General features: G+C 46.8%; 1 protein-coding gene across 2 annotated transcripts; it reads right to left on the reverse strand.

Moving 5' to 3' along the window:
- Positions 1-2,016: 2,016 nt before the first annotated feature.
- ENO1 (enolase 1) lies at positions 2,017-17,333 on the reverse strand. 2 transcript variants are annotated; one of them, XM_074609502.1, is made up of 12 exons: positions 16,879-17,333; positions 11,998-12,091; positions 10,585-10,680; positions 7,941-7,999; positions 6,970-7,039; positions 6,617-6,750; positions 6,227-6,449; positions 4,457-4,654; positions 4,005-4,206; positions 3,506-3,614; positions 3,026-3,084; positions 2,017-2,496 (listed from the first exon to the last, which is right to left on the reverse strand). In XM_074609502.1, the coding sequence occupies exons 1-12, from the start codon at positions 17,041-17,043 to the stop codon at positions 2,427-2,429; spliced, it is 1,479 nt and encodes a 492-aa protein (XP_074465603.1). In that variant the 5' UTR covers positions 17,044-17,333; the 3' UTR covers positions 2,017-2,426. The 2 variants fall into 2 exon arrangements, with proteins under 2 accessions (XP_074465603.1, XP_074465604.1); XM_074609503.1 differs by lacking the exon at positions 7,941-7,999 and adding an exon at positions 8,291-8,349 and having other exon boundaries at positions 16,879-17,003.
- Between the last annotated feature and the right edge of the window lie 586 nt (positions 17,334-17,919).

The raw sequence follows: 17,919 nt of genomic DNA on the forward strand, positions 1-17,919 counted from the left end.
ACGGGACGGTGGCCACATCCCCGCAAGGGCCGAGCTTCAGCCCTTTGCACGGGGGCTCCTGGCACCAGAACGTGCCGCGCTGCACAAGAGCCGTTATTTTGCTCCCTCCGGGGCTTCAGTTACAGTGAAGATGCCAAAACCTCCTTCTTTCCCATGCGAGGGGTGTTCAGCATTCCTGGCGTGGCAGCTTTATCCAAGACAAGGTATTTTGGAAATGCCAACAACAGATGAGTCTTTCTAGTTAAAAATAGACAACAGACGGATCAATAGACGCTGTAGAAGCCAGGCTTTCCCAGCGCCAAATCCTTTCACAGCTATTACTCATCCCAGACCTGGGCAGACCTGACATCTCCCAGCAGCCCTCAGACCCCCCGCTCTGGCTCCGCGCCCCCCAGGGCAGGCTCGCAGCCCCCCTCCTCAGAGCGCTGTTGTAGGGGTTTGGTTTGGGGTGTAACACCCAGTCCTCACCCCTCACCATTCTATTGCTCCGTACCTCCTCGCGGCCCCTTCTGAAATAAAATGTGTTGGTTTTTTCCCCCCTCCAGACTAGAACTGAAGATGTTCTTTAAGACGCAGGGTTTAAGGTAAATGATGACACGTACCCTGCAGCATCGCTGCCTTTAAATGTGCCATTTCCATCTTCCCAATTGAAAACCACGAGAGGTGTAAAACTGAGCGACCACCGCACTGCAACACAGGCCGCGCCCGCAGCGGGGCACTGCGGTGCTCCACACAGACCAGAAACACCTCCAGCGGCAGGCAGTTTAGCGCCCTGGAATTAAAAGACGAGTAGAAGAGTCATCGAAGCGACTTTTGAATCTTGAATCTTTTCCTGCCAACTCCACCATTATGGGAAAAACCAAAACCCATAAGGAACAAGAACTGGCTTAAACGACCTCCTCCAATAATTTGCTTTTTCCCCTACTGGGAAGGGACCCACGCAGAGCCACCGTGCAATCTCCTGCCAAAGCCCCAGGAAAAGGGAATTCTTTCTCCTCCTCTCCAAGAACACGAGCACCGACTGACGATGCTTCGCAATCTCCCTGCCCTCCCTTCCTGGCCCAGCCCAACCCCCAGAGCTGCACCCTGAACACAAAGGGCTTTGGAAACATACGTATTTGCTCACGAGCCTTTCTGTTTATGGCCATCTGTTCTCACACAGCTGGAAACCCCCCAAAGTCTTTTTTCCCCCCATGTGGAAAATGGTACCTAGATACTAACAGGGTAAAAATTAAAGTGCAGCTATCAGATCAACTTTCAACTGCACCTTATATTGGAGTGCTATTAACAAAGGTAAAAAAATGCAGCAGTTAACGTTGACTAAGGTTTTGTAATTGAATACAGCATCCCACTCATACCAGGGTTCCTTGTACCACGTTACATGGAAATATCTATAAAAATCTATCACTGATTTCATATAGCATAGCTTTTTTTTCCCCTCCTCCAGGCCCACAGGTTCAGGCCAAACACTGTTCCACAACTCGCATCCCATGGAGCTACATCTTCTCATAGAGACCAATCAAGACAGAGGTTACAAATTCGCTTTCAACATGGTTAACGCTGTGCCAACCTCTTGCTCAAAGCCAAGACTGTCACTGAATTTTTTCAGCAGTACTGTGACAAGACTGTCAAGCAGCCAGCCGGCACAGACCACGATAAAGGTTAACCCCAGCACTTGTCAGGATACACCTCATCTTTGATAAGTGAAGGAAGACCTCTTGAGCTTTTTTTCCTCTTCCCCTGCAGGATCGCAATTGATCTAGGGATTAGAAACCTATTCTTAGTCCCCCTTCCAAATTACTAAACATATCCTTGAAGGCCACCTCTTGATAGCAGGCACAAACATTCAGATAATTCTTTGGTTATTTGTCACAAAGCAACTTAAGCCCACCCGATGGCCACAGGGACAGCAGTCCCACCCTTGCTCCCTGGAGAACAGCCTTAAAACAGGGTATGACGATGCAGAGGTAGGGACCCCAGCCTCTCAGCCTCCCCCAAAGGAACTCAAAGCCACACTTTGTTGGGTTGTTTGATGCTTTTATTTATCACATGTAAAACCACTACTGTTTCTGTTTGCAGGTACCTCTTTTGCTGCACTGCAAGCCACACAGCTCCAAACATTGAAGACCAGACAGGCAAAGAAAAGAATTAAAGTGTTTATGCCCAGAGTCACAAAGTCATGGTCCCAGAGGGTGTTTAACGCACAGACCCCCCCACAGGGACTGTTCTACAAAAGCAGTAGAGCATTACAAGTAACAGATCAGAGTTGGTGAAAACACTAGGTGAAAGAATCATCTAGGGGGGAAGAGGACCTGCAAACTGGTCTTTGCCCTTCAGCTGCCCTTAACTTTCTAGTACAGGTAATTGTGATCTAAGTAAATGACTAGTGCTTTAAACCGGAACAGGGGTTGACTGAGCCACACGCCTTAGTTGACACGAGGGTTCCTGAAGTTCCTTCCAGCAAAGCGGGCCTTGCTGCCAAGCTCCTCTTCAATTCTGATGGAAAGGGAAAGAGAGTGCTGGGTATGAGCAGACAGCGTAGAACTCCTGCATTAGCACAGCTGCTGGCCTTATCCTGAATCACCTGATCTACCTGGTACTGAAGGTACTACCGGAGTCACAAGCCAGTTCCCACCAAGCCACTTCACCTACACGCACGTTTAACTGCGCTGGTCACTATCACCCATCTAACATAACTTTGCCCAAACGTTTTAAATGCTTGCCCAAGGGAATGGTACCATGCAGACAGAAGGACAGTGTCTCACATCTAACATCACAGGATGCGTTGTATGATGTTCCCCTTTAGCATGTGTCACAGACATTACCCATCCAACTCATCACATAGCCTACAGCCAGCTCTGCAAGTGCAGCACCAGCCCAAAAGCATCTCCACCCGTGTATGTCTTTAAGCTGCAGAATGTTTCTAATATGCAGAAGAGCAAGCTGGGCCCCAAATGCATTAGTGGAGCATCCATTCAATGTCAAGCTTAACCCTCAATCCTTTCCCTGCTCCCCAGAGTCTCACCTCAGCAGCTGGTTGTACTTGGCTAGACGCTCAGATCGGCAAGGGGCACCAGTTTTGATCTGAAAGGGAAATCAGAAAGTTAGTACAGAACTACAACAGAAATAAGGCCACAGATGATAACACAAAACTATTTACTCTGTTTAGAGTAATAAGCATAGTCACGAGCTTTACTTCAGCATCAGGCTCTATATATCTGTATACTCAAACAGGAAAGGGCTCGACAGCAATAAATATTGTTCATCTGCTAACAGCTTCACTATCAGGAAATCCCAATACACCCACTGGAGTTCACTAAGATTTTTTTCAAGTTGGTGGTTAAAGGTGAGTTTACAGAAGATAACATTGTTCCCTTGTCACACTCCCATTGAACAAATCGGCAAGCCCACATGCCTTAAGTCAGAGCAGGCCTCATGTGCTGTGCAGCATGGCTTTATCACATCTCATCAAATAAAAAGGCAAACTACAGCTAGAGATACCAACCTGACCAGTGCAGAGACCAACTACCAGATCAGCAATGAAGGTATCTTCTGTTTCTCCAGAGCGATGACTCACCATCACACCCCAGCCATTGGACTGGGCAAGCTTGCAGCTGGAAGAGATAAAGAGGTGAAGCATCACACCATGCCTATTTGCTCAGCAGCCTTTGCTCTAGTGGTGCTGCCAAATGGCAGGTATTCCTGCTCTGGCCAGACAGAACTGCCCTTTGGTACACGTTAAGGTTAGGTTCATGTGACAACGGTGTGACACAGAGCTGCTTTCACACATGCTTAGACCCAGTGAAGTTGTTTGATGTGCCTATATGACTTCAAGACCATGAAGGTACAAGGTTTACTTGCCAATATCTGCTATTAGTTAACAATTGTTCTTCCTTCACAGATGCCCAGTCAACATATTTCTATTCCACTAGCTCTGGACTGTACGTTCGTCTCCCTCAATTACACAATCCCCTCCCTGGCATAGCCAAAAGGGGAGAACTTACGCTTGCAGGGACTCTGTCACAGAGCCAATCTGGTTGACCTTAAGAAGGAGGCAGTTGCAGGATTTCTCCTCCACAGCTTTGGCAATACGCTTTGGATTGGTCACAGTCAGGTCATCACCAACCACCTGGATGCCAACACTGCCAGTGAACTTCTTCCAGGCAGCCCAGTCATCCTGGTCAAAAGGGTCTTCAATGGACACCACTGTAGAGGGATACAAGGAGCTTTAAGATAACAGCACCCTGTGAAAGGTCTTGTTTGAAAGCAGTGGTACCAAAGTGCTGCAGCCCCAAAGAACTACCCACCTCAAGGAACATTTCTAAGACCCCAGAAACGCTAGCTGTTTGTTCTGCTTTTGATCCCTCTTATAAGGGAAGCTGCACCCTAACTCTTTCCTTCAGCAATCACCCCTATTTGCCACTACTACCACACTTCTTGTTGACAAGCAACTTACAGGGGTAGTTCTTGACAAAGCCCTTGTACAGGTCAGCCAGCTGATCAGGAGAAATGTATCTGCTGGGATCATCAGGGGATTTGAAGTCCAGGTCATACTTTCCATCACGGTAGAACTCTGAGGCAGCCACATCCATGCCAATGACAACCTTTTCAGAGTAGCCAGCCTTGCTGATAGCGGTCTTCAGCAACTCCAGAGCTGAAACATAAGGTAATTCTGAGTTCCTGCCAAACACCTTAACTTAAAAGCTATTCATTTACCAACAACAGTACATTCACTTGGCAAAGAATCTCCTTTACCCCGTACGGAAAGCCCAAAGGCCACACAGAAAATGTTCTTGGACTCTCCCACTTCTGAACTGACTGGAACAAGATATTACTTTAATACTCTTTTTAGCTTGTAATACCATTGAGACACCATTATGGGATTCATAATCTCTTCAGGCAGGACTGTATGTCAGCCCAGAAAGCTTAGTACTAGATGATACTACATCCTCTTTCAGCTTTATGCATGTGGGCAGGGAGTAGTGACTACACTTTAATTCCTTTTAGCTCCAGATCAGGTGTTGACCATGACATTGGTAAGCATCCACACTCCAAAAGGCGATGCAATACACAGCCTGCCTCTGCACAGGGCACCCTCTCTTTGCGTCTACCTGTTCTTCACTTGCACATTTATTTGCAGAAGAGGGAACAGAACTAATTACTCAGTAGGAGTCTCTGGATACTACCGACTATGTGACCCTGTTTGGCAGAGTCCAAGCAAGGAAATCCAGTATGGTCACGACCAGTAAGACTCTCCCAATCACCCTGACTCAAAGCCAAGCAGCTGGGTCAGACAGGCTATTTACAGTAGGAAGCTTAGATCAAATGTTTTCATTTGGTTTCTTTTTTTTTTTAATAGATGTTAATGTAGCACAAATTGCAAAAGCAGCTGCTGCCAACACCACAAATTCCTTGGACTGTACAGTCATTCAAGATCATCTTCATTGATGTCTGCTAGGGTACAGACCTAGCAAGAGCTGCATGCAACTGTGGGATTCAGAAATACCCCAATTTCTACTGCTGGCTCAGTATCTTCAGTGTCAGTTCAAAGGCCACCTCCAACAATAATATAACCAACAGCTTTAAATTAACAAGTGACATAACAGTTCTAGTATTCTACTGGCTTACTGGCAGCTCCATTTCTGCAAAAGAGGCAGAAAAACAGCTCTTCCGGTACAGTTTTTGCAGTAGCAGGTAATTCCCTTTCCACAAGGCAAACTGCCTCCCCCCTGGTTTCTGAACAGAGCTGTCTGGCTGTGGAAGCAACAAAAGCTTCAATTCCCAGGCAAGCCTTCATGCACTCCCACACAGTACCAAGCATAGTTCAAACTGTTTTCCTTCTTTGTCAGCAGAAAAACAACTCCACTGAACTTGGACTACTGACTTCTAGGAAACCTGCACTGCATGCAGACATTGCCACACCACTTTTCAACTGGAAGGGGACAAGATTCCTTTATGCTGCTATAAGAAGGAAACAGTAATGAGGCATTGAAGTCAAAGCCATCCTGTCAAGCTGCATACACTGATGTTCAAGGGAATAGCTCTGTGTTCCTATACTGGACCACACCGGTACAGCATCTTGGAAAGTCTGTCAGGATAAGAAGCAGAGCAAAGAAACAGCAAGTCCAACAACCTACTGATCTTGCTTTCCATCCATACTGGACAGATACAGCCTTCATTCCCTGGCTGTCCGCTACGCCTTCTCCCACATGTGACTCATTCTTACCTTCTTTATTTTCCAGGATGTTGGGGGCAAAGCCACCCTCATCACCCACATTGGTTGCATCCTTGCCATACTTTTCTTTGATCACATTTTTCAGATTGTGATAGACCTCGGCACCAATGCGCATTGCCTCCTTGAAACTGTCAGCACCCACAGGGAGGATCATGAACTCCTGCATAGCCAGTTTATTGCCAGCATGGGAGCCACCATTGATCACATTGAAAGCCTTGGAGTAACCAAAAAGAAGAGCCAAGTTAGAAGGTTTCAGGGTAAATCAGTAACAGCATTTATGTTAAGACTCTTCATTCTCTAGAAAACTTGATCTAAGACCACAAGACATCATGAAGCACCTGGTCAGATCAGGTCTTTAGGTAGCCCTATCAAGAGACTTACAGGAACTGGAAGAATGACTTCTGCATTTCCAGCAAGGTCAGCAATGTGACGGTACAAGGGAACACCCTTCTCAGCAGCACCAGCTTTGCATACAGCCAGAGATACACCCAAGATGGCATTGGCACCAAATTTGGCTGAAATAGGAAGAAATTGTTTACAGAAATGTTATGTCTTCATTAAGAGCCTCAGCAATACCAGCACCACAGTCTTGCTTATGGTAGTGCACAGCACATGCCATGCACTGCCCATTGTTTCTGATAAGGTAAGCTACAATTCTATAAACAAATCTTTATGGCTCCCTGCCACCGCCCCCCCCCCCCCCCACCCATCACTGCAACACAAAGCCCACTTACATTTGTTCTCAGATCCATCCATTTCCAGCATCAGTTTGTCAATCTTTTCCTGCTCCACAACGTTGACATTCTGCAGAGACAAGCAAGCAAAGCACTGCTTGACACCAAACATGGCTCTACATACTTTCATCTACCCACTGCATTTTTACTTCCTTAGCAGGCACCAAGACTGGCTTAAGGGTAACTACCAACAGTTGAAGGGACTAGTTCTAGGCATTATCACACAGCAGCATCTTCTGGTCACTTCCAGCAGACCAAGGCTGACAGGTAAGTTGGACACATCAAAAGCTTGTTTTGTTCTTCACATCCAGAGCTGCAAAACTATCATGTCCCTTGACTTCCTGACATTTAAACTGTTACCTGCCTGGCACGGCCTAGGAGAACACCCCAGTTTATGCCCACTGCCCCTTTAGTGCAAGCTCAAAGACAAACAGCTTGCTCACAACATACGCCCATTTGTGACTTAATACATAGTGTTTGGAACTGTCACTAAGAACGTGCAACCACTTTATGCATTACCACTTATTTTTGCATCATCCTTTCTAGGTAGGGCTTAACACCCACAAAGCACACAAAAATCGCACTCAAGCAGGTTTTACTAAGATCCCCTCCGATTCCCTTCCAAATTAGCCAGCTTCGATAAAACCCAGTCCCTCCCCATCATTCAGCCATCCTTTTAAGCGTAAAGCAGATTGTATCTTAACTGCACACCACTGAAGTTCCCAGGTGCTTAAGTACTTCTGCATATTACAACACTGGGCTGCTAGAGATTGTTTTGATTAAATGTTATATCCACAGTCATTAAGTAAAGCAATCGCTATAGGTCAGTTTGTTCACATGCACTCCAATACACAGGTTAACACCCCCCCATGTAATACGTTTCCTGTAACTGTTTCTAGAGAGACAGCCCATCAATTAGGACACACTGAACTGGCATTAGCTAATGTTAGCAAAAGACAGATTGCTCCTACCTTGCTAATCAGTGCAGGTGCAATTGTTTTATTGACGTGCTCAACAGCTTTTGAGACACCTGTAAGGAACAAGCAAATTGGACACTGGTCAACCACACTGGTTATGCAGGCATTAGTAGGTGATCTCGGTATCAATAAAAGTCTCAAGAATACCACCTCATGCTATTCAAAACCCCAATCCAACCTGAGCTCACAGCCAAATCTAAACACTTAAGAGATCATCTTGACTGAATGGAAGTTGCATGAAGTAAGCATCATCTAGGAATGCCTGCTGCAATGTTAGTTTGCAAGACCATGCACTGGAGAAATTCATCCAAGTGACAAGGTTGCACTGAATGCACATCCATTACCTGTGTACACAATGCTGTCGCCAGGAACTCGTTAACATATTTAACAGCTCTGGATACACCTGACAGAAGTGAAATGGACAAGAGAATCAAGGAAGAGATGAAGACTCACAGCCAAAACCAAAGCCAGTCATGCAAGAAAAAGGAAAGGACACAAATAGGTAAACAGACCTACAGGTCAGCAAGTGACCGATAGTGAACAGCAGACCAGGAACAAGAGGGTTCAAAGGGTAGACAAAACAGCACATCAGCCAGTGAGGCCGTATTTGGTCTTTCCATCCAGGTTTCTGTACTATGGCAAGCACCACTGTGGACCCAAACCTTGAGTGGCTGAATGACTGCATTTAGAAAAGGTCTTAGGATAAGCTACTCCTAGAATGCATGAGTGAGGGGAAAGAAAAAGGTTTCCCCAGAAGTTAAGCATGCAGCAGCTCAGGCATTTTACTATCTACCATTATTTTGTAACATTGCTAAAGCATCACTTTAGCACATGTTTTAGACTTGATACAATGCTGAAGTACACTGACTCTGTACCTGGATGCAGGCACAGAAATTGACTGTCTGCTCCTGGCTTCACACAGGGAATAAGGTACAAATACAGCACCATACTTTTAATCTGTGGATCCACCACTGCACAGACTAGCAGTTGCAGTACGAACCTGCGTCTCCCCCATAAGCAGAGACCATCATTAGCCAGCTACCAATATTAGCCTAAGGAATATTGTCATCCCTGTGTCGTGTTTAAAGATTTCCAAAAACCTAAGCTTCAGAACTGGTGAATGCTAATTAAGTGCACTCTGAAACACATTAATTGCCTTTTAAATGGTCTAAGTCTGCAAATTTATATTACAAGAGACCTACCAGCTATCTGCAACTCATCCCATTTGGTGATTATTTTTTCATAACTCATGTTATTCCCCAGCTGACAGAAACCTTCAGCTGTGATAGCCTGCTGTGGAAGCTCAGGCTACTCTCTAGTAAAGTGCCATGAAGAACTGCCTGTAGGATCAGATTTAACAGGTCTAAGCACACATACATTCAGCACCCTGAAGTAGGTACACATTTACTCTTCTCAAGGAAAAGTGCCCTAGGTAAACAGCATAAGCTCTTCGGCCCTTTGGGATATTCAGTCATCTAGGAATTTATTCTGTGTTAGAGTAATAACAACCATGAATCTCCTCAGACAAGGCTCTTTGAGTTCAATTCAGTAGTTATCCACTCTAACTCTATCCGCTCCACTTTCTGAATAGGCACAAAGTATTTCAGCTTTCTTTCACCTGACTGGCAGAAAAGTTTCAAGACAAGTAATTCTTTCTCCCAGACAAAAGTTAAGTTGATTTCACAGACTTGGAAGGCATCACCAATGCTTTTAGAGCACCAAGTTAAAAAGGAGTCCTGACCATCCAAGCTCCCAGTGTAGTGATAAGAATTACTATTAGGATGTTTATTAGGTAATGACATCTTGTATGCAGCTATTCATTTTCCCCCATGCTTGTTCCCAAGCCAGTCTGGTGACTGCTGTGTTTAGTTTCCTTTCAGAACATACAATCAGTATCCAGACAACTAAAATATTACACCACTAATACAAACTTAAGTATCCTGGATACCTATAATGACAGAAAAAAGCTAAAGTGGCTTTAGCTATTATACAGTCTGAAACAAAAGCGTCTTCCATGATTACCAGTATAAAGCTGCCCATTAGCAGTTGGCATAAGCCTCACGTTCAGGATTTAACATGCTGGGATCTAAGGAGTCCACAGTGCCAGAGCAGATATATTTAATAGTTCTTTGAAAATTTTATCTATGAAGAGATCTTGTGACTAGCTGCAGCATCACCAAGCCTTTTGGAGCAGGTAGTTTGGGTGCTCTTACAACACACTACTAAAACATTCTATACTCTGACGTGCACCAACGTGCAGGGCAACAGGAGTGGCATAACAAAGTACGGTCAGGCATACTGTACTAGAGACATTATCACCTAGCTGGCATGCCCAAGCTCCACGTACTCAGCTATGGAAGTACAGTCATCTTCACCACTATGCACGTGCACTGTTGGAGGCAGAGTCACTCTCCACATTGTCCCCTGGAAAATCCAGCACTCTGTGCTTTACCTCTGCCCCAGCCACACAGCCTATGTGTGGTATGCATTGCTATCATTGTACTCCATTGCTCTGCCTTGTACAGAGTACAAAAGGCAGTAAAGGAGCCCAGGTGTCCTCTGCTACAATATGGCATAAACATATGCAGCAACACAGCCATTGTAACAGGCCAAGCTGGGTACCAAACTTCAGGTTTACCTTTCCCCATGTAGCGTGTCTTATCATTGTCACGGAGTTCCAGAGCTTCATAGATTCCAGTTGAAGCACCGCTGGGAACAGCAGCTCTGAACAGACCTGTAACAACAGAAAACAAACAGTCTTAGCACATCCAAACCCACAAAACATCCTCCACCCATATACCATCCCAACCTACCGCATACCTCTCCCATCTCCAGGGATGGAAGTAATCTCAAAACCACGTCTCTGCTCACTTATACAGGGATTCTGAGAGCACTGTCTGCTCCTTTACAGCACCACCAATTCATCAGTGTCTCCCTCATACTGATCAACAGCAAGTTGCCTCACTCCTCTTCCACTGTGCATTTCACGTGTTTAAGTTAGGAAAGTCATCCATTCCAAAAAGGTTGCTTTATAATCTACTTTTGAGCTCAGTCTGGCAGGTGAACTCTTAAATTCTTCTAAGATACAGCATACAAGGGATAATTAGGAGGTCTCTTTTGTTAATATGAGTTCTGAACTCTTCTAACAACAGGACAACCACTCAGACAGCTCATTCTTCCAGCCAACTTTGAGCAAATCTGTACACCGGAGCCTGTTCTGCCTGTGCTTCAAGATGCCAACTTCACTCTCCAGTCTTTCCCTTATCCCACTACAGCAAGGAGCTTAGTAGGGGCAATCTCCTTAAATGACTGCATTAATCTTTTGAGGCAGAAAGATCAGCTATTTAGTTAGTGTATTACAGCTATTGTGTTTGCTCATTCCACCGAACCAAACTGGTATGTGTGCGCACAATGCCTTTGTCAGATCCTATCAGATGTGGGATGAACAAGTAACAAACCAAGGGAAAGTCCTACAATAATTAAAAATATAAGATGTTATATGTGAAAACCCAATTAGACGAGTTGTTTAGTCATGCCTGAGTACTTACACAGAGAAGAAACCATTACCCAAGATTCAGCTCCAAAGCAATAGACTGTTTCATTACACAAAGTGACTGCTAGACAAACCAAGAATTAAACTTCAAGTGCAGTCATACAGAGCTTAGGTAACACTGAGAACTAAGACCATTAGCAGAACCGAAGGCCTCGTTAACTCAGAGTTTGCAAGTGCTATCCCAGCTTACACTGAGGGCACGAGGAGGAATGCAGGTTTGGATTAACGCTTGCACAATTTAGACTGTAAGAAGTGGCACACTTCAAAGAGCCCTTCACTGTCCAGGCCAATATCTTGAGCTCAGTAAATTCATCCCTGTAGAACAAGGTAGAGATTTTTCCTGCAAGTCCCATAGCAACCTCAGCAACACATTACATGCATGGAGGAAAGAGTAAGCACAATTCCACTGCTAGAACAGGACAGTTTGTATACTTTTGATTGCCTCTTCAGTTGTATCAGAAAGAAGAAAGGAATAAACATCTACAGGTAAGGACTCACCTTTGTTGGTATAGAGGTCTACCTCAACAGTGGGATTCCCACGAGAGTCAAAGATTTCACGGGCATGGATCTTGAGAATGGACATCTTTAACACCTGAAAACAAGATTTTAGCATTAATCATAGAATGGTTTGGAAGGGAATTTCAAAGATCATATCATTCAATGCCCCTGCCATAGGCAAGGACATCTTTCGCTGTATCAGGTTGCTCAAAGCACCATCCAGCCTGACTTAGAACACTTTCAACAATGGGGCATCCACAGCTTCTCTGAGCAACCTCTTCCAGTATCTCATCACAAAAAATTTCTTCCTTGTAGCCAAATTAAATCTACCCTCTTTCAGTTTAAAACTTACAGTTTTAACCTGTTCATCAATATTCTTCAAACACAGCTCTGTGCAATCAATTTTTATGTATTTTTTTTTTTAAACAATGCATGCCTCCCTTCCTTGCCTGTCCCTCCAGCTACAGCCATTGACTGCAGCACTCCAGTCATGTGATTCATCCCACCAAGTTTCAGTGACAGTAATTAGATTACAGCTTTCTAGGTGCACAGAGGCTTCCACTTCCTCCCATTTGTTACCCATGCTGCACACATTGGTATAGGAACACTTCAGCTGGGCTACTGACCCTGTCAACTTTTTATAACAAGCCTCATCTTTGTTACTCAAAACTCCATCTCTTCCCCCCTGCTTCCCAAGTCTAGTTTAAAGCTCTCATTTTAATTCTGGCCAGCTTGCTGGCAAAAACGCTCTTGCCTCGCTTGGTCAGAGAAATCCTATCACCTCCCAAAAGACCTTCCTCTGACTAGGATAATAGAGGAGACCACCACAGTGGATCAGCCTAGAACAGTGCACAATACCATCTATCTTCCTCCTGCTCATATCTATCGCACTGCCTGTTGAGCACCTCTTATAACATAGTTGTTTGTTCAAGGAGTTTTTGCCATGGTCGTACTTGCAGCTATGACATCCACCACTGCCTTAATGTGCCAGGGGGACTTCCAGATACTGAAGCTTCATGCAACCATGGACATCTATCCCAGTCCTTGGGAGGACTGTTTGGACATGTCAGCATAAGCAAGCTGTAATGCTTCTGTCTGGATTTCAACCACAGCCTTGCAGTTGCAGCAGGTGGACACCATTTTCTTTCAGTACATCACAGTCCCCTTAAAGTTCTTAGGGGGGAAAAAAAAAGTCCACTAATAAAACGGTAATTCTTTTGAAAGATGCCATCTTTCTAATTCACCTACAGAGACCTAAAGCTTCTGGGTAGGCTTGCACCAGCCACCAGTTGAATTGAGGTGACTGTTAGGTTGCAGGCTACGCCTGCAGGCGAGCAGACCTGGCAGCAACCCAGGCACAGCACACCCTTCCACAAGAGCTGCCACGCAAACTGCTGATGCTGCTCTGAACAGACCCCCACTCCCTGTTTCAATGCCCTGGCTGCTGGCAATCCCGAGAGGCCGGTTATGTGCGGCATCCAGCAGCTTGAACTGGCACAGGCACAGCCGGCACCATCCAACTCTCACTCACCCCTCATGAGACCTGCTGCACGGTCCCTCTCTCACACAGCCCAAGGGTGCCAGGGGCACGGAAACCCCCTCAGACGCTCTCCCCAGGGACCTCATGAGCCTTGCACTCCTCTCAGAATGCAGCAACTGCTGCTGCTAGCATCAGCTTGACATTTATATCCTGCAGATCAAAAACATCACTTCACACTATTTCAACTGGGAACACTTTTTACACTTTGTGAGAGTCAGTCATATGTTGAGTGGACAGAAATCTCAACCCAGGTGGGAAGAACAGTCTGAAGCCAGAAGCCTTGTTTCCAGAGAAATCTAAGGGAATGTCACCTCACCACATAGGAGCAGCCGAGCAATCCTAATACAGGAAATATCTGCTACTAGTTAGAATTCTTTTTGATAAAAGGCTAAAGTGCAACAGTTCTTAGTATGCACAGCAGCTGTTCAGAGCCAAACGTAACCTATCTTGAAATAGAAACAGTCACAGCTCTAATTAAGAGCTTGTATTAATAGTTACACCCTGTCCTGAGTATTTACAGGAATAGCTTTTCCTCTTAAAAGGAAGAAAAATCACCACAATCTTCTGTATACTTCCTTTCCCCCCCCCCTCACATATCTATATACTTTTCCTTAAGAAAACTGCAGTAAGGGATGCCTTATGTAAGCTCAGCTACATTTTAAAAATCAAGTCATACAAATGCCTGTAAGCCATCGACTGGCACCAAACCCAGCTCATCTGCAGAGAGGAAAGCTCAGCCTCAGAAGCAGAACGATCTGGAAGCTGTCTTTCTGGCAAGCTAATGTGGGTGGTAACCCTGTTTACAGAAATGGTCACGAATCTCTCCGCAGTTAGTGCAAAGTTAAGAAAACAGGACCTTAGAAATACTGCTGCTTGTACAGAGTGTGTATGTGGGGGGAACACAACCTGGTTCAAACTGGCTTTCATGCTGCCATTACTTAATCAGTAAATATGTAAGCTAGAAATAAATCTCTGCAACTCTCCAGTTATCAGTCCTAACACTTATCTCTCTGCACATACACTGGGCAATGGCTAATAGGAAGAATCCCCATTTATCTGAAAAGGGTTTTCAGAGCTTGTTAAGCTGGCCCTGCTATGCCTTACTTTCATTTTCAGAAACACGGCTTTGCAACATAACTGTTAGGTGCCTTACTCTTTGAAAGCACAGACAGTTTACAGGAAGTTCTAGTGCAATGCATGAACTGTCTGTTGCGCCACAAAGAAGGTGGCACATCAGGAATACACACTGCAAGAGCTCCATTAGGATTGTCTGCCAGGTTTGATATTACTCAAGTGTCCTTGACAACTGACCTCTCCTGCAGTCCCTCCCTTTTCTTTAGAAAGGGACATTTCACAGCACTGCGCCATTCCAGAAATTCCTCACACCATTTTTTTGGGCTCGTTTTGCAAACCCCCTCACTTCTGTGTTCAAGGAACAGTTTTCCCACTGAGCTATTCCTGGGTAAGAATCTGATGCTGTTTAGCTCATCGCAAGCTAAACATTACATATTCTGCCTCAAGCAACTCAGTCAACTCATCCAGGAAGCGAGTCAGCCCATGCACAGGTCTAGCTGTGGAAATGCCAACTGAACACGAGAGCTCATCAGTAGCACTGCCTGCCCCAGACCTTTGTACTCAGTAATGGAGTTAGCTAAACACACACAAATACCAGAGTGGTATTTGCATGCATTGCCTTTTTTTGTATTTGCATTTTTTGTACTATAATCTGTTGGTAAGGTCAGTGCCTCCCTTTAGCAGAGGAGCCACACACACTAGCTCTCCTGGCCTTCCAGGAGCACACATTATTACCTACTTCAAGGCTAAATTACAGCTCACTGCACCACTGACAGTTCTGAGTACCAGCTTTGCTATCAACTGGAGTCCCGACAAATCATCACTTATTCCCTATCTGATCCTGTGCTCTGCACAGAGAATGCAGTACTCTAACACCAGCGTGGACTACTCCAACTTAAAATAGTTTCCAGGGATTTTGTCTGTAGCCAACTTTATCACCAAAAGCTGTACTCGAGAGCTATTTTGCAGCCACGTTTCTCTTAAGTCAAGACAGCATTAACCCTGAGCACTTCAAGCACCTGAATGGAGATTAAAAAACAACAGTTAAGTTTGGCCATAGAAAGAACTATCCAAGTTAGTGTCTTACTACTTAACTGGCATTCAGTTATCAGTGGAAGTCCTACGTAACACTTAAAGGTCCTATAACGCTGCAAAAAGCAGTCTGAAAAAACTCTGAAAAAAGCTTACTGCTCATTAGACCTTTGACCTCACTGTATTAGATCCTAACTCATCAATTCTACTGCTGAAGCACGCCTAAAAACTGGACAAGTGTGGACCAACAAGATCACCTTCCAATCCTATTCCTTCACCTTCCACATGGTATTAATTGACCTCTATGCTCTGCAACACGAGGCAATGTGTTTTAAATAATGCCCAGCAGGGAGCAAGCCAAAGACACGTTGAACCACTTTCTCTTCTCGTTGCTTAGTAAGATGGAGGCCTGAAACTGCACTGCCTCAGTCTGTGGGTTTGGATGACAAACTTCACTACTTCCTGCCAGGCTCAGAAACTCATAGCCCTGCCCTGTGACTCAGCAGCCATGTAACGGAACAGGAGAGAGACCAAGATCCTCTCTGGCAACCCTGCACGAGGCAAGCTGGTCAGAAGGCAGTTTTTTTTTCATACACCTGAACATCCAGAGATGCACATCAATTTGTCAGGTGCTTCTTCCCCACAAACGCTGCCTTCAGATAACTAGTACTTAATAACACCACTGGGAGACCTAAAGCACAGAGATCTGAGTGCTGACATCAAACATTAAATATTTGTGATGCGAAGCTGAAGGACATCCACTGCCACTAAAGAGGGGAAGGTCCAAATCACGACACGCAATTGGAGAGCAGCTGTTAATGATTAAGAGAGAGAGGTTAAACCCCACCTTTGAAAAAAGCCTTGACCCACCGTATTGCCCAGAAGATTTTAACCCCCTCACCGCCCCCCCACGCCCCCACCGCACCCCCTCTCCGCGCACGCTGGCGAGGCTACGGCCGGCGCAGGCCTCCCCTCGCCCCCGCGATGCGGCTGCGGCGCTGTGTGGCGGCAGGCGCCCCCCCTCAGCGGCCATCATTCCTTCACGCAGACCGCCTAGGCCCGACCCGGCCCGCAGGCAGGGCCCGGCGCGGCCCCATCTCGCGAGGGCGGCGGGGAGGGGAAACCGCGGCATCACCGGGGAACCTCCCCGCCCCGCGGGCAACTGCGGGGTGGCCGGGCGCCTGAAGAGGCCACGGGCGGCCGAGAGGCCCTGCTACTGCCGCCGCCACACTCACCTTCGGCCCAGCAGCCCCGCTCCGCAGCACAGTCCCGCTCAGCGCCTCGCCTCTGACTGAGAACGAGCGATTGCGCGGACGCCGGCCTATACCCCACCTCGCGCAGACGACCCGCCCTCCTCCACGCCCTCTATTGGCCGGCTCAGCCCCTCGCCGGCCTCCCATTGGCCATCCCGGCCCCTCGCCGCCCTCCCATTGGCTACCGCCTCCTGGCGCCAGAGGCGGGCTCGGGGTGCGTGCGCTACGTGCCGCGGCGGCCCGACCGGCTCGTGGAAAATCCCCGGGCGGGCGGAGGCGGTGCGGGGCGGCCCCACGCGTGTGGGGGGGGGGGGCGGCGGGACGCGTGTCCGTGGGGAGGGCCGGACCCGCGGGCAGGGACCGGGCAGGGCAGCTCCGAGGGGGTGATAGCCACGGGGCTCCTCTGCTGGCGGGGCCCCGCGAAGCCAAGGATTCCTTTGTGCGCCTACGCATCCATGGGGCACGTGGGTTCTGCATGGGCCTGTGTGAACGTACGCTTGTGGGGAGAGGGGGAAGGGATTTCATAGAATCATGGAGTGGTTTGGGTTGGAAGGGACACCTTCTGCTGTAGCAGGTTGCTCAAAGTTGCATCCAGCCTGGCCTTGAACCCCTCCAGGGATGGGGCAGCCACAGCTTCTCTGGGCAGCCTGGGCCAGGGGCTCACCACCCTCATGGCAAAGGATTTCTTCCTAATATCTCATCTAAATCTCCCTTCTTTCAGTTTAAAACCGTTACCCCACATCCTATCACAAGGGTATAATTGCCCAGGGACTTCTTTGTTGGACACCCCTATCTGGAGGCACCCAGCCCAGGCTGACCCTGCTGCTGCACCTTTCAATTAAATCATTTATTTTTATAAAATCCGACCCAGGGTCGGTCAAGCCTGAAGAAGGCGGGAGCGTGTCTGAGAGTAAGTGTGTGTGTGTGTGGAGTCAGAAGGGGCACCCATCAGCTCATGGGGGTCGCACACTGCAAAGGGACCCCGGTCTGGGCAGTGACAGACTCGGGTGGCGTGTGTGACTC

This window comes from Larus michahellis, chromosome 16, assembly GCF_964199755.1.
Source record: "Larus michahellis chromosome 16, bLarMic1.1, whole genome shotgun sequence".
Taxonomy (NCBI): domain Eukaryota; kingdom Metazoa; phylum Chordata; class Aves; order Charadriiformes; family Laridae; genus Larus; species Larus michahellis.

What these genes read in the sequence shown, in the direction of transcription:
- ENO1 (XM_074609502.1), bottom strand. Translation starts at nt 17,043, where the DNA reads ATGGGAGGCCGGCGAGGGGCTGAGCCGGCCAATAGAGGGCGTGGAGGA. An exon ending in CACCTGCACTGATTAGCAAG is followed by an intron (nt 7,040 to 7,940) that starts GTAGGAGCAATC and finishes TTGTCTCTGCAG; the next exon opens with AATGTCAACGTTGTGGAGCA. An exon ending in CTTTGTCAAGAACTACCCCT is followed by an intron (nt 4,207 to 4,456) that starts GTAAGTTGCTTG and finishes ATCCCTCTACAG; the next exon opens with TGGTGTCCATTGAAGACCCT.